At 36.6% G+C, this 14,855-nt stretch overlaps 1 protein-coding gene across 2 annotated transcripts in view; it reads left to right on the top strand.

Annotated features, from left to right (window-relative positions):
• LOC134794244 (organic cation transporter protein) overlaps positions 1–14,855 on the top strand; it is a 37,629-nt gene that overhangs the window by 13,066 nt on the left and 9,708 nt on the right. Inside the window, exons 2-3 of one of the 2 annotated variants that reach the window (XM_063765998.1) lie at positions 7,356–7,467; positions 11,439–13,289. In XM_063765998.1, coding sequence (XP_063622068.1) covers positions 7,356–7,467; positions 11,439–12,915 — 1,589 coding nt within the window. In that variant the 3' untranslated portion in view covers positions 12,916–13,289. Of the gene's footprint in view, positions 1–7,355; positions 7,468–11,438; positions 13,290–14,855 lie in introns of those variants that run through there. The other variant, XM_063765997.1, reaches the window with a different exon arrangement.

The following is a 14,855-nucleotide window of genomic DNA, read 5'->3' as shown; positions in this document are numbered from 1 at the left end:
CTAAAGGCTCAATTTGTTGGTTGAGATTTGACAGCTATGGATGCGTTCAGAATATGTTGCATGTTAGTTAGCTGGATTGTAACCGCGAACACCGAAGTTCGCAAATTATCTCTGTCATTCTTTCTAATTACGCCTAAAAAGGCGTCGACGGGATGATCAAATCGACCGAAAAGAAATTGGCGTCAATCTCATCTTGCACCCATCCCATTTATTCTGACATTGAAGCGCTCTAAAGAGGAATTTGAGTTTTCGAACGGTCTTCTGTCACGTCAACGTCATTACATTGTGTTGAATAATTGAGTGTTGAAATGTTGAAATCTAAACTAAATAAAATCAGTTAGGCCTGAAATCACCCTGAAATGTGTACTTTGAAGTGTAAAAATTGTATAAATAACGATAAACAGTGATTTACATTACGTTTTGTACTTACCAGCCTTTGTAGAAACCGAAGTTACAAGTTTAACGGATGGTAAAATTTGGATTTAACCTGGGCGAGTAAGTATTTGTTTTATTATTTTGTTAGTTTATAAGACAATAGTTCTCATTGTATTGCATATGTGAGACACATTAGCATTACATGTTACAAAGTTCATAACTTATAGCGTCGTGAGCAACGTCCAATTTCTCTGTACTTAACGTATGAGATAGTTTACACCTACATACATTACCTTATAATCAGTATTATGTATGTAGTGTCAACACTTTAAATATATTTGACAAATAAATAAAAATAAATATTATAGGGACATTCTTACACAAATCTCAGTCTCTTTGGAAGTACCTACTTAAATACATAGAAAACATCCATGACTCGGGAACAAATATCTGGGCTCATCATACAATTAAATGCACTTACCATGATTCAAACCCAAGACCATTGGCTTCATAGGCAAGGTCACCACGCACTAGGCCAGACCGGACAAACATTTTATATTGAATATGTCTACTAAGTTGTATTTAATTTCAGAAAGGCTTCAAACATGGCACTGCTAGCCACCTGGACAGAAAGCAACCTTGAAGGAGTTTGCATGACAAACTAATAAGTGAGCGAGATGAAAGTGAAGTGAGAAGAAGTCACAAAAGTAATTCAAAGAAAGTCTCGAGTTAAAGAACCGGCTGACTCCACTCTGATTATATGGACAGTGTAAAACAGTGTGAACAACTACAGTGTATGGTGGACATATTTGATATGTGTGCTTTAGACTAGCTTCAAAGAATCAAACTTGAGGCGTATCAGTGAATCGGAAAGTGAATTGAATGAAGCTAATTTATTAATAAGTGATCTCCGGAGACAATGTAAGTTGAATATAAGGTTAAAAGATAATAAGATATATACATAGATAGTATATATAATAAGATATATTTTATGCTTATTCAAATAAAAGTGTAAATAACAACTTCAGAGTTTGACTTTAATAAATAGTCAGGTGACAACTAAAACAATATACTGCTAAAATTTCAGAGTCATAGTGAAGCTTAGTACATAGTAAACAAGGTTGATTTTTAGAGTTCTGTACACAAAAGGTAAATACGGGACCCCCCGGGAGACGGGACGGGGAGGGCAATGGGACGGGACTAAGACTTCACTGTCCTATTAACACAAAACAAATTATTTTCAGAAAATATTTAATTTAGGCTCAGGGATGGCCAGGGGGCACCATAAGCCTTCAGTTAGTAGTGCATATACTTGGAAAAATTCGACCTATGCCGCTGGGGCCCGGTGGCCGAATGGCACAGGCACCTGCTGCTATAGCAGGGGATGCTGGTTCGATTCCAGCCTGGGGCACTGGAGACCATGATCACTTTTTAGGGTTCCATACCCAAAGGGTAATAACGGGACCCTATTACTAAGGCTCCGCTGTCCATCTGTCCATCCGTCTGTCTGTCACCATGATCTCATGAACCGTGATAACTAGACAGTAGAAATTTTCACAAATGATGTATTTATGTTGCCGCTATAACAACAAATACTAAAAAAAAATTAAATAAATATTTAACCGGGGCCAATGCTAGACTGGATATGACAAATGAAATGAGTAAGTTTTTATTCATATGTTTTAAAATGCCATGTTGGTGGCAAACAAGCATACAGAGCTGTTAGTGCCGATGGTAAGTGGGACTTTAGACTAGATCTCTGCATCTCCAAGGGACTTACATTGCTGACGGGTTACAAATCTATACAAGGGTAAAAACGGGACCCTATTACTAAGACTCCTCTGTCCGTCTGTATGTCATCAGGTTGTATCTCATGAAACGTGATAGCTAGACGGTTGAAATTGCCACAGATAATGTATTTCTGTTGCCGCTATAACAAAAAATACTAAAAACAGAATAAAATAAATAAAGTGGGGCTCTCATGCAATAAACGTGATTTTTCTGCCGTTTTGTGCGTAATGGTACGGAACCTTGCGTGCGCGAGTGCGACTCGCACTTGGCCGGTTTTTCTTAGTAGGTATATGACATTTATTCAGTTTACTTCACTGTCCGTCTGTCTGTCTGTCACCAGGCTGTATCCCATGAACCGTGATAGGTAGCTAGGCAGTTGAAATTTTCACAGATGATGTATTTCTGTTGCCGCTATAAGAACAAATACTAAAAAGTATGGAACCCTTCGTGCGCGAGTCCGACTCGCACTTAGCCGGTTTTCTTAGTATATGACATTTAAGGCTCCGTCACACAAGCGCGTTTTGCGGGCGGCGCATGAGCGGGGCGCGCCGCTTTTTCATATAAAACGCTCACGCCCCGCCTGGAAAACGCGCCTGTGTGACGGAACCTTTATTTCAGTTTACTCCACTGTCCATCTGTCTGTCTGTCACCAGGCTGTATCTTATGAACCGTGATAGCTAGACTGTTGAAATTTTCACAGATGATGTATTTCTGTTGCCGTATACTAAAAAGTACGGAACCCTCCTCGGTGGGCGAGTCCGACTCGCACTTATCCAGTTTTTGTTTATTTTTTTTGTAATCGAATTTAATATTTAACGGACAGGCTTTAGTATTAAAGAATGAAATCGTAGTCATAATTTCCATATGTACTTTTATTTTAGTGCCATGAAGGGTAGGTACAAAAGGGTTCCCTCTTTTGAGATTGGAAAGTGGGTTAGGTTATAAATGCGGCTTTTACAGAACCGATCTGCGATCAGAACAGTGGGTCAGGTTAGAGCTGTAATCCGTATAGAACCAAACTGCAACCAGAAGTGGGTTAGGTTAGGTTAGAACTGCGACCCTTACAGAACCGAACTGTTACCAGAAAAGTGGGTTAGGTTAGGTTTTTTAATTACATATTTGTTTTTAGATATATCGAAATAGTAAGTTTTTAGAGTTATAACTGTATGTTACGGATTTAAAGTTTTCTGAGATGAGATAGGTATGTAACCGCCATGATGAAGGTTTGAAGTCTAAAAGTAAATAATTACTCAATTCAAAATGAGTATCTATTATTATTATTTATTTTACCCGAGCGAAGCCGGGTTTTCATCTAGTTATATTATAAAAACACTGTCCGCACGCAAATGGCTATGCGCATCCATGTTTTTGTATATAAAATATGTATATAAAAGCGAATTTATATTTTAGATACGGTTTTTTGACAAAGCATTGCACACTGCGATCATATATAACCATGGATACCGCCTTTAGGAACATTACCGTTCAAATTCTCGGGCCAAATTAGCACACATACACAATTACGCCTACATTCAAATAAGACGACGCGTTTACAGAGCCTGTAATCAAAGCTGGTAAACAAAATAAGAGTCATCTTTATTACACTAATGGTACATAGCTAAGTGTAGATGAAATGCATATAATGTCAATAACTACCAATCAGCGACATTAATCCGCTAATAACCTTCTTGCTGTACGTACTGGCCGCTGAGAGTTCGCGGTTCATATTTGATTAGAATATGACTTGGACAGGGATAGGTTTATGCCATACAGTGAAGAACCAGTCAAATAATTCACGTATAATAATTTAATGCAGATTAAAAGATAACTAGTTAAAATGTTGTTATGACATGACAGACTAACTCAACATAAGTAAATATATCATTCTTGTATAAATGTATTCCGCTATAATAAGTATTTTGTATATTTTATTATCAATCTGCATGGCAGTGCGAAGTCACGTTCAGGTATAGTCTGTCCGTTTTTCTAAGATCAAGTACGCCATAGTAAATGTATGGCGAACTTGATCTTAGAAATCGGACTGGCTATACAGTCTGCAAAATTTACATGGGTACACAAATCGGGTCAAAAATATTTGAACAGGCGAGTCACAATAAATCCCCACTTTCAGTTCAGAATATTTTATATGTATATAGCCGGTCAAGCAAGTTTGTCAGTAGAAAAAGGTGCAAAATTAAAATTTTGTATAGGACCACAGCCGTTCGCGCGCTTACATTTTCTAAATTTGCCGCTCTTATAATATTTTAAACTTTCGCGTTTTGAACACATATTAACTCACATTATACGAAACGAAACTGATTTACGTCGGTAAATCAAGGTAATTGAATATAAAACGCGTTACACCCGTCTATAATGTGAGTTAATATGTTTGCCGCTCTTTTCTACTGACGGAAATGGCTTGAGAGAGAACCTACATATATGTGACAGTAGAGGGTGGATTAAAATGATCAACATTTTCAGATAATGTGTGTATTTGTTAAATTAATTCAGTGAAAGCATGATAGGAAAAATGTATCTACATATAGGAGACCGGGTATGATTATCTCACGGGTTATATCTCATGAATAGAACATATTCTAGATATCTTGCCAGGCATCCACTCAATTTCATGTCTCTCTAATTGGACAGCTTTTTTCCATAGTTCTCTGCGAATAGCATCTTGTGGGAATCTGAATGGAAAGTAATGTAAAATGACAATACCAAATTTGATTATTAATTTGAAATAACTAGGTAGTTTTTTTATAGCTCCATCTCATGAAATAAAAAAGGAAAATACAAATCTGTAAGAAGGAATTTATTACTACATTTATAATTATATAGAAAATACCTAAACCAAACACAAGTTAATAAAATAGTCTACTTCATTTAGCATAACACCATCCCTATTATCCTCGCAATTTAAAAAGTCGTATGTTGTTATGAAAGTCGTATGCAGTTGTTACGTTTTAGCTTAGCACGGTAGTACTGAAAACAAATCGTCATGTTTTTTCCAAATTCTACTGAAGTTATCTGTTTACTACAAGTGAAAAGTGATTCCACTGTCCTTGGTATGAACTAAAATAACTTCTGCACCACTTCACGACACATGAATATATTTTTATTTACAAAAAAACGTTGTTTTTATAAATCAATTTAGCCATTTGTCACTGACTGTCATCTCGGTGGTACTGAGATTGTCAATCGAGCAGTTTGTAAGTACCGCCTATCGCGGGGTAGTTTGCGTTGGGTCATAATTGAGCGGACAGAATACTTCCATGTATAGCATTTCGCTGATTGCACATATGTACCAAACCATATTTTTTTTTATATTACATTTGGCGCACTTATTCAATAATTTGTACCCATTAAGTACTAGGTATTTAAGATTTAACATAACCATAGTATTTCGAAAAGACACGCGTTTCATTTCACGGCAAAACATGCGTTCAAATAAAACTAGTTCGATTGGATGACGACATGACTTAACCTTTTGAACGCCAATGACCGATATATCCGCACCGCAGGTTCAACGCTAAAGACCGGAATCGGTCACAGACCACAGAGCAACATAAAGTTCAATTTCAGTTCTGACACTTCGGTGACGTGGCGTCTGAGTGACAGCTTTTCTGTTTGACACGGCGTCGAAAAGGTTAATGATAATGAAGAGAAAAGGCGCTCGCGCACGCGCAGGTCGCTAAGTTAAACGGCAATGCACTCTTGACCTTCATAAGCCATTCTTAGTTCGTTTTCCACTATTCTCTAACGACTCTACCTAACCGGTCGTAGCTCATACAGACCGGCATCTAAAGAAAACATCAGTAGTTTATGATAGCAATTTGATCACAATAGCATAATTATTTAACTTTTCTGAATACCTACCTCATAACTCATAAGTTCATAACTAAAAAACCACCCACCAAGTAAAAGAAAATGTAACCGTCATATCGTATCAGTGGGCGCAGCACGGTTCCATTTTTATCGTCTATCACTATGCGCATCCCTTTCGCACTTACATACTTGTTAGAACGTGACAGGCATGGTGACAAAGGATAAAAACGCGACCGTGCTACGCCGCCAGGAAATCAAGGAGATAACACAGGATAGACTTAATACAAATTAATCCCATCCCAAGCCCAGCCGGCGTATTATGGATGGTTTTATCCACGCGATAACATAGCTGTCACTTTTTAACATCGCGGGATAGAAAGTGACGGACACCGTTTTATCACGCTGTCACGTAGACAAGAACGACCTTCATATCCGTACAGCTCGCGACGATGATGCTACGCCGCCTAATATAACTAGGGTTAAAAGCAGCTAACTAGAAAGAAATTCTTCGCATTGTAATCATGTATATTACTGGTGGAAAGAGGTCAATTTAGGTCAGCCCTTTTTCCTATTGTTCTGTATACAATAAACTCGATACAAACAGTTTATCGTATTCATTGACACAATAAATATATTCTAATAAATGGGTTATTCATTATAGACTAAACATAACAAGAATGCGATCTTAAATTCCGACAAGTATTTCGCGTTTGCGCAAGAAAAGAACTGTGAAACAATTTTGCGTTTTATGCACAAGTCCTTGATGAGAGCACGACACGACCGGACAGACGATAATTGCCTATTTTCTGTTCCACTTATATTCACTGAGTCAAAACCATCAGTCAGTTACTGAAAGAATCATAAAAGCAGTCACCTGAATATCTTTTTTAATTTTATTTTCTTTAATGATCTTACCTTAAGTGACGGTAGATTTACGTTTCTGTAGGGTCAGGTGGGGTAAATATAAGACACGGGTAAAAATAAGACTAGGTTTTTAACACTCAAAAACTTATTCTATATCATTCCTATTATATTTGGAAAGAAGCCTTGTGTGTAGACTTCTTTTTCACACATAAAACATGGGACATGGAAAATTTTAATGTAGGCAATGTGTAACACTACCCATACTTATATATACAAAGTAATGAAACCAAAAACTACAAATTTTATGCTGCATGTGTAAATGCAAAATTGTAATTTTGACACCGGTGGTTATATCTTTTTCCTCAGTCTCCCGTTGATCATGAACGCTAAACGTCGGGATGTATTTTTCATTCGATTCATTTTACGCGATCCGTTTACATAGTTTTATTTCATTAGTGTTTGTTTTATTTTATAACACGATTGCTTATAAATTTCAGGGGATTTCGGGCGGTACCAGTGCTTCCAGTTCATACTGCACATCCTGGCGGCCATGACTGCCGGTATGCACATGCTCTCGCTTGTCACCGTCGCAGCAGTGCCAGAACATAGGTATGTAAACGAACACCTACTTCATTCCTGATAATCTTGGCCCAGATGAGAGCAGTTTATTTTATGGTGCCTGGTAGATGTAAGCTACGTACCGCAACTTGTTCTGAATTTCGAAATTCATTCAGTAATAATCCGATTAGACGCATGACACGTGGGCTGAAATTTGTCATTAAGGGAACGGAATTTCTGTGGCCACGAATTCAGGTATAGTCGGTTAGAGATTGCTGTGCTGAATAACTGAAAATTTCAGCCCATGTGTGTACGATGTGAGTCTTACACGGAACGTACATTTTTATTTTAGACGACATTTATGATTAAACATTGGCAGGTGATAATTAATAATAATATTTTTGGCAGCATTACTACATTTATCTCTTTTGGTAATATGTACTTATACGATGATATCAACCTAATTATGAATATTGCAAGTTGGTGATGAGGGTATTAATAATACTTAGGTACCTATAGTTATTTCTTTGATAGTAATAAATAGAGATGCCACGAATATTCGGCAACTATTCGGTATTCGGCTTATTCGGCTACTGTGCCGAATATTCAGTATTTGGCCGAATACCGAATATCTGTTGGACATACCTAAAAAGAAATGTTACACAATAAAAATAACCAAAAACTAGGTATATTTCATATTTAAAATGTATTCTTGGAAAGTTGTTAAATACGAAGACCTTTTTTTGAGCATTTGTTGATTACAAAATATTTTATTCTTATCATGGGCTTGATTTGATTGACTCTCACTACATTCATTGATTCTGTTCAACAAATAATATATTATCTTAGCAAACGTTGTGCTTTGTTGGCGAACAGTTTTCAAAATAATTGTGACTCAAAATGTTCGCATGTCATGCCTAATATTCGGCGCTTCGGCCGAGAGAGGTGCCGAATATTCACAATTATTTTGAAAACTGTTCGCCAACAAAGCACAAAGTTTGCTAAGATATATTTTTTGTTGGACAGAATTAATGAATGTAGTTAGAGTCAATCAAATCAGACCCCTGGTAAAAATATTTTGTAATGAAAAAATGCTCAAAAAAGGGTCTTCGTATTTAACAACTTTCCAAGAATACATTTTAAATAATATGAAATACTAGACGGGCCCGCAGCTCCGCTCGCGTAAATGAAATAAAGAGTGTGTCAACCCTGCCAGGGTTCATAACGGTGATAGGGATTTCTTATTTGTACCCGTTATTTGGATAACTTAATACGCAAAATATCTGAAAAAAATTATGTGATTTGATAAAAGGCAAAATTATACTTTTTCATCTACGTAGTTATTTATTTAAAACTCGTTTCAACATAAAATTATTATTTATTTTTATAAGCCTAATTGCAAAAACGTTCATTAGATTAATATCCGCCTTAAGACGAATATGGACGACCACCGCCCATAAATCGCCTTTTGGTACAAACGTACGTACTCCCCATTTCCCTTTCTGAATACTAACATTACTTACTACGGTTATGTGAATCCTGGCCTCCGAGAAAAGACAAAACAAAACACACCATGTTTCTCGGTCTTTCGATAGCTCTCGCCAGTCCCCATGGCCGAGGATAAGCAGATCTCGAGCAACTACGTCGTTCCAGCGGTAGGTACCTATGACGTCCAATTGGGCGTCTCCCATTTCGTTGTCCCAAGTACGCTCTCGTCACGGCACGATCCTCTCCCATTCTCTCTAAATGTCCGAGCCAATGTAAGCTTAGCCACTTTTGTCTCTCAGTATTCCGCCAGTATATCGGAACACATCCTTATTTCTATAGCAACAGAGTTATATTACGATATTTGGCCGACTGCTGACTGTACGTTTGCTTATTTTCACCAGGTCGTTTCGCTCAAAAATATCTGAACATGCACTTAAATTTTATCTACCTACATTATAACTTGCTATCAACTTTGTATTTTTGGCCCATCTCGGCAGCCCGGTCCCCGGACGAATTTGTTTGCCGAAGCTGTGAAAGTAAATCTGAATAACATAACTCAAAAAGAAATTTAAAACAACAAAATACAAATTACTATTGATGTTGATAAGTCGTCATTATCAGTCATTATATGGCATGTCACTCGTATGGGCATAAACTAAGGTAAAAGGTTGAGGTTGACAGCACTTTTTATTTTACTTCGAGTAAAAAAGGCCGAAATCACTGCATACCAACATAACAAACATAATTTTGGTTATTTGAAGTTCGAAACGAAACCAACCGAGAGTTTCCGAAAATAGCCGATAGTCGTAAAATGAAGAATGTTATGAAAATTTCTTTTGCTTATTGTAAATTAAATACGCATCGAAAGCGATAGTTTTTATGCTCTAGTTATATTCTCATACTTAGATAATAGATTAGAACAGTTTTTTCTTATCATACGTGCGTCGTATTTGGGAAACGTGTCAAAAACTTTTTTAGAAATTTGTAAGGCGCCATCTCGCTTCTTCCCTCGTTTTTTATCCCGTTCTGGTTTTTCAATTTTATATATATGATGATACCGAGTTTTTATTATGTAGTTTTTCGTTTTAGGTAGGTGCAATAGATATTCGGTATTCTGCCGAATAGTAGGCAACATTCGGCTGAATACCGAATATTCGGCAAACTGGCCGTATTCGGCCTATTGGCCGAATACATAATTGTCGAATATTCGTGGCATCTGTAATTGAAACTACTTACACTTTTTTTCTTAATATGTCAATATTTTATGAAAAAAGAAATACTTTCTTATCATATTATTTATTTTGATCAAATAGTTTATGATTACGTAGCCGATTGAACGTAGGTAGGTTACTAAAAACCTGGAATTAGACTTCGCGTATTTATGAATGAAATCATTAAAATTGTGAGCCAGTAAAAATAACTAATCTCAAACTCTTATTTTTACGCAACTACAAGGTTTAAGTGCGTGGGTACCTACTTAGGTAATAAGGCATGATGAGCATGAATAGATTAATGTAGTCAGTATCAGTAGACCTGAAAAGAAAAGGCTTATGGGTAATTTAAGTTAGTTTGTATATTTTTTGTATCTACCGATAAATTAGTAACTAGATTTAATATATTTTAAGAGTATAGGTGTAATTCTTGCTAATAGTATTTGCAAGCATCGTTGGACTATTAATATCACTGGTTATGGTTGAGTAGGTTATTGTACAAAGTTAAATGTCGTGATATGAATATTAAAATATGTAAATCTTTTAGACGTCGTTAGATTATGATGTTTATTGGTACGGGAATGGGCCTTTAACCGTATGCTTAAAATTCAACACTACCTATTTATTTAAGTTTTGCTTGATTTCGGTGCGAGGGTAGAGGATGGATTTGGGCATTTTTCTTTGAATCTCGGAGTGCTACTCGGTGCTGTTTTTCTCAAACTATTCAAAGTAAGTACAGACTTTTGTATCATACATATTTTCTTGCATTTGCTCATATCTTTATCTTCATATACTAACACATTAAGTACGGAAATGCATGAATAACTTATATTATTTAGTTTAAGATTATTTATACTATGTAATGACAAATGGTGGTGTAGATGTGTACATTAATGGTGTAGATTTAAAAATTGCTTTTAACATTGACGCATGAAATCTAACAACGTTAGATACTCAAATATTAACCATTGTAAAGGAAGTAAATAACATTATCCTCGGTGCTGGTACGCGTATTAATCAAGGGCATGCTATTAATAAGGAAGATAACTTTAATAAAGATAACAACGAGTCAACAAGACAAACTCTTCTTTATAATTAAAATGCACCAAAATTACCGTTACGCACTTTCCCAATAACAAGTGGATTAAAAATTTAAAAGCATTAATGTACCAGGATAGTAAAAACATGAAGCTTCATGACATTTACCTAAAATTTCCAACCGCCATCAATTTATTTGTGCTAAGCACAGTTAACGTTTGCACAATTGTTATCCATGAACCGAATTCATCGTACCTACTCATATTTATGCTCTAACTATTTCAGGTGTGCACTGCAAGACGGAGATACAAATTTCTTTACACCGCCGAATTCTACAATATTACTGCTGAACAATCAAACGAATAAAGCGGAATCATGCAGGATGTACGTAAACGACACCATAGTGGAGTGCGAATCTTGGGTATACAACACAAAGTATTACACCTCGTCCCGAGCCATCGAATGGGACTTCGTTTGCAGCCGGCGGTGGATGGGAGCGTCTGCGCAGACAGCTTATATGTTCGGAGTCGTCGTAGGCTCCCTAGTGCTCGGCAGGATGTGTGACAAATTCGGAAGAAAAACAGTGTTCGTGGCTGCGGGAGTGTTGCAACTAGTCTTCGGGGCCGCTGTAGCATTTACAACAGAATATTACACTTTCGTGGTTGTCAGATTCCTGTACGGTATCTTCGGGTCCGGGTCTTACATAGCCGGATTTGTGCTAACTATGGAGCTAGTTGGACCATCTAAACGCACAATCTGCGGCGTAACTTTCCAAATAATGTTTGCAGTTGGCATAATGCTTCTGGCAGCATGGGGATATCTTATTGACAACAGATTTTATTTACAAATTGTTTACGCGCTACATGCTGTCATTTTACTCCCACATTGGTTCTTGATGGATGAATCTCCTAGGTGGCTTTGGGCCCAGGGCCGCGCTCGTGAGTCAGTGGCTATCGTAGAGAAGGCACTTAAAATTAACAGATCTATTGAAACTGTAGACACACCTCAGCTAGTCTCCCACTGCAAAGCGACGTGTGCTAAATACACTGACGAACACTCAGCTGGGACCTCAGACTTGTTCAAGACTCCAAACATGCTAAAAAAATCTTTAATAATTTGTGGTTGCTGGTTCGCTAATTCCGTTGTGTATTATGGTCTCTCTCTTAATACCGGTAAACTTGAAGGCAACCCATATTTTATCACGTTCTTGATGGGAGTAGTAGAGTTGCCTAGTTATGTCATTATAGTTTATTTTTTGGATAGAGTCGGACATAGAGCGCTTATTAGCACTATGATGTTACTAGGCGGAATTTCGTGCCTCGTCGTAGCTGCGCTGCCTCACGGATCTAAGTCGACGACCGGTATCGTCATGGTGGGAAAATTGTTTATTTCTGGATCATACTCCATAATTTATAAATACTCAGCTGAACTTTTCCCTACCGTGGTTCGGAGTTCCGGCGTAGGACTTGGCAGTATGTGTGCGAGTGTGTCAGGCGCCTTAACACCATTAATATCTTTACTCGACACTCTAAACCCGAAGATCCCAACTATCATATTTGGCTTTTTGGCCTTGCTTTCTGGAGCTTCTACGTTCTTCTTGCCCGAAACTGTCGGACGGAATCTGCCACAGTCGCTGGAGGACGGCGAAAAGTTCGGCGTTGGCGACACATGTTTCACAAATTGCAGCGGCAAGCGAATGAGCGAAGCTTCTATCGATTTACCAGAAACTATGATTCCTCTCGAAACTATTGAGAAGAACTAATCATTATAATTACTTATAATCGATTTCAATAACCTTGCCACAACGCTGTCTAAAAACTAGGTTTAGTTTAGATTGTAAATTTTTTATTATTGTCTCTCCTTACGTATTTTTTTAGGATATTTATAATTATAAGCATATAGGTAACTGACAGACTTTACGGTATCAAATACTACTTATGGGTGAAGTATTTTTTTATTACGTTTACTTCATTGTAGTCATTTTACATTAGAATTAGATATTATTATTATTAAATATCTAGTCAATGTTAAGATACATACATTCATTGCCGCTTATCTGACAGTAACAACGATTAAATCATGTTTGTGAAATCCGTTCATGTGGCAATGATAATAAATACTATTGCAGTGCATTTATTTTAATTAATTAAATGACTGGTTTAAAGAAAGTTTAACAGCCCAGTGTAGGTAGTTACTTTTAATTAGTTTCTACTATAACCTGGATCTCTGCAATTTATGTGCACAGTTTATATACAGGCTGTTTGGTACATAGAATAGAATAGAATAGAATAGTTTTTTATTCGTAAACACACAGACAACAGACATACATTGAAAAAACATAGTGAAAAATAAAGTGTCACGAAATGGTCCCATCTCAGCATGTTGCTGGCGACTTCCAGCGCTGATCTTCCGATTAGACCATCAAGTGAGAAATAATCACGGAATAATCACATCGTTTGCCAAATTAAAACGGAAAACTAGAAACTTTTAATTTTGCGCACGGCGTTTTTTTTCAGCTCTAGGCCAGTTTTTTTGAATTCTCAAATTTTTACTTGCGCTGTAGTAAAAAAAACCATGGCCAATTTTTTTTTCTAGGCATGAGAAGATAGCAAATGACTCAACCTATCTGCCGTTTTAATTTGGCAAACGTTGTACCAAACACCCTGTATATAGGTTTTTTTTTTTACTTTTTAGACCTCGTTTTATAATATGATTTGTGTTTACAAACAATTTACAACTGTTAGCTCGTGTGTATTTAATATTTGAGTATATTATACATTCTTGTATTGTTTTATTTGTATGTAACCTTTAAGATTTTAATCTACGTGTTAGGCGTAGGTTAGGTACCTATAGTAACAAATTACAATTAAATTGTAATTATTAAATTACAAAATTGTGTGATATGATACCTATTATTGATTATTCAATTATCATAAAAGAACAGTGCCAACTCAGTACCTTGTTGATATAAGTAGTAAATACCTACCAACCTATCAGTGACGGGGCATCAAACATGACTCTCAGGCAAGCCGGAGCTCCTTCAACGCCTGTAGTAGGTTTAGGTGAAGGTTGCTCAACAAGATCATTAGATCACGCTATGCAAGCCAGTAATGTCCGAGTTCTTATGAGCGCCCCGCTACTTAACTGCGACTTGACCGCATAGGTAAGTAAATGTAAGTACAAGAACACACGCAAACGCAAAGGTAGAAAGAAAATAATTAGGTCTATATTAATTAAGACTAATCATACTTTTGAATATCACAAGACTGCGACTTCAACACAAGTCGTTAAGTAGATATAAGTGTAAAGTAATACAGGGATCATGGAAGGTTCTTATGAGATACATACGTCAAATATTGAAATACTTACCTAATTATAAATATATTAAATATATTGAGAACGGGTCACTCACGTATTTTAAGTCGAAAAACGCTCGACATGTTTCACTCCGTACCGAGGAGTGACCCGTTCTTAATATATTTAATTATGTCTGTGTCTCACGGAAGTTTTGTTACTTAATTGTACTTAGGTACTTCAAAATTAACGTGAGAAGCCACTCTCTTCGAAGAACCGATTTAACCGTTTCGTTTAGTTAGTAGGTTAGTACACATAATATTATAAACGAAATATTTTTTTCCAAACCTTAGATTAGTTGAATTACTTGTTTGTTAATAAATAAATGGTACCTATAAAATAGGTGCT

The sequence above is a fragment of the Cydia splendana genome, chromosome 10, assembly GCF_910591565.1.
Source record: "Cydia splendana chromosome 10, ilCydSple1.2, whole genome shotgun sequence".
Taxonomy (NCBI): domain Eukaryota; kingdom Metazoa; phylum Arthropoda; class Insecta; order Lepidoptera; family Tortricidae; genus Cydia; species Cydia splendana.
The sequence above is the reverse complement of the archived record's forward strand: the minus strand, read 5'-3'. Positions and strand labels throughout refer to the sequence as shown.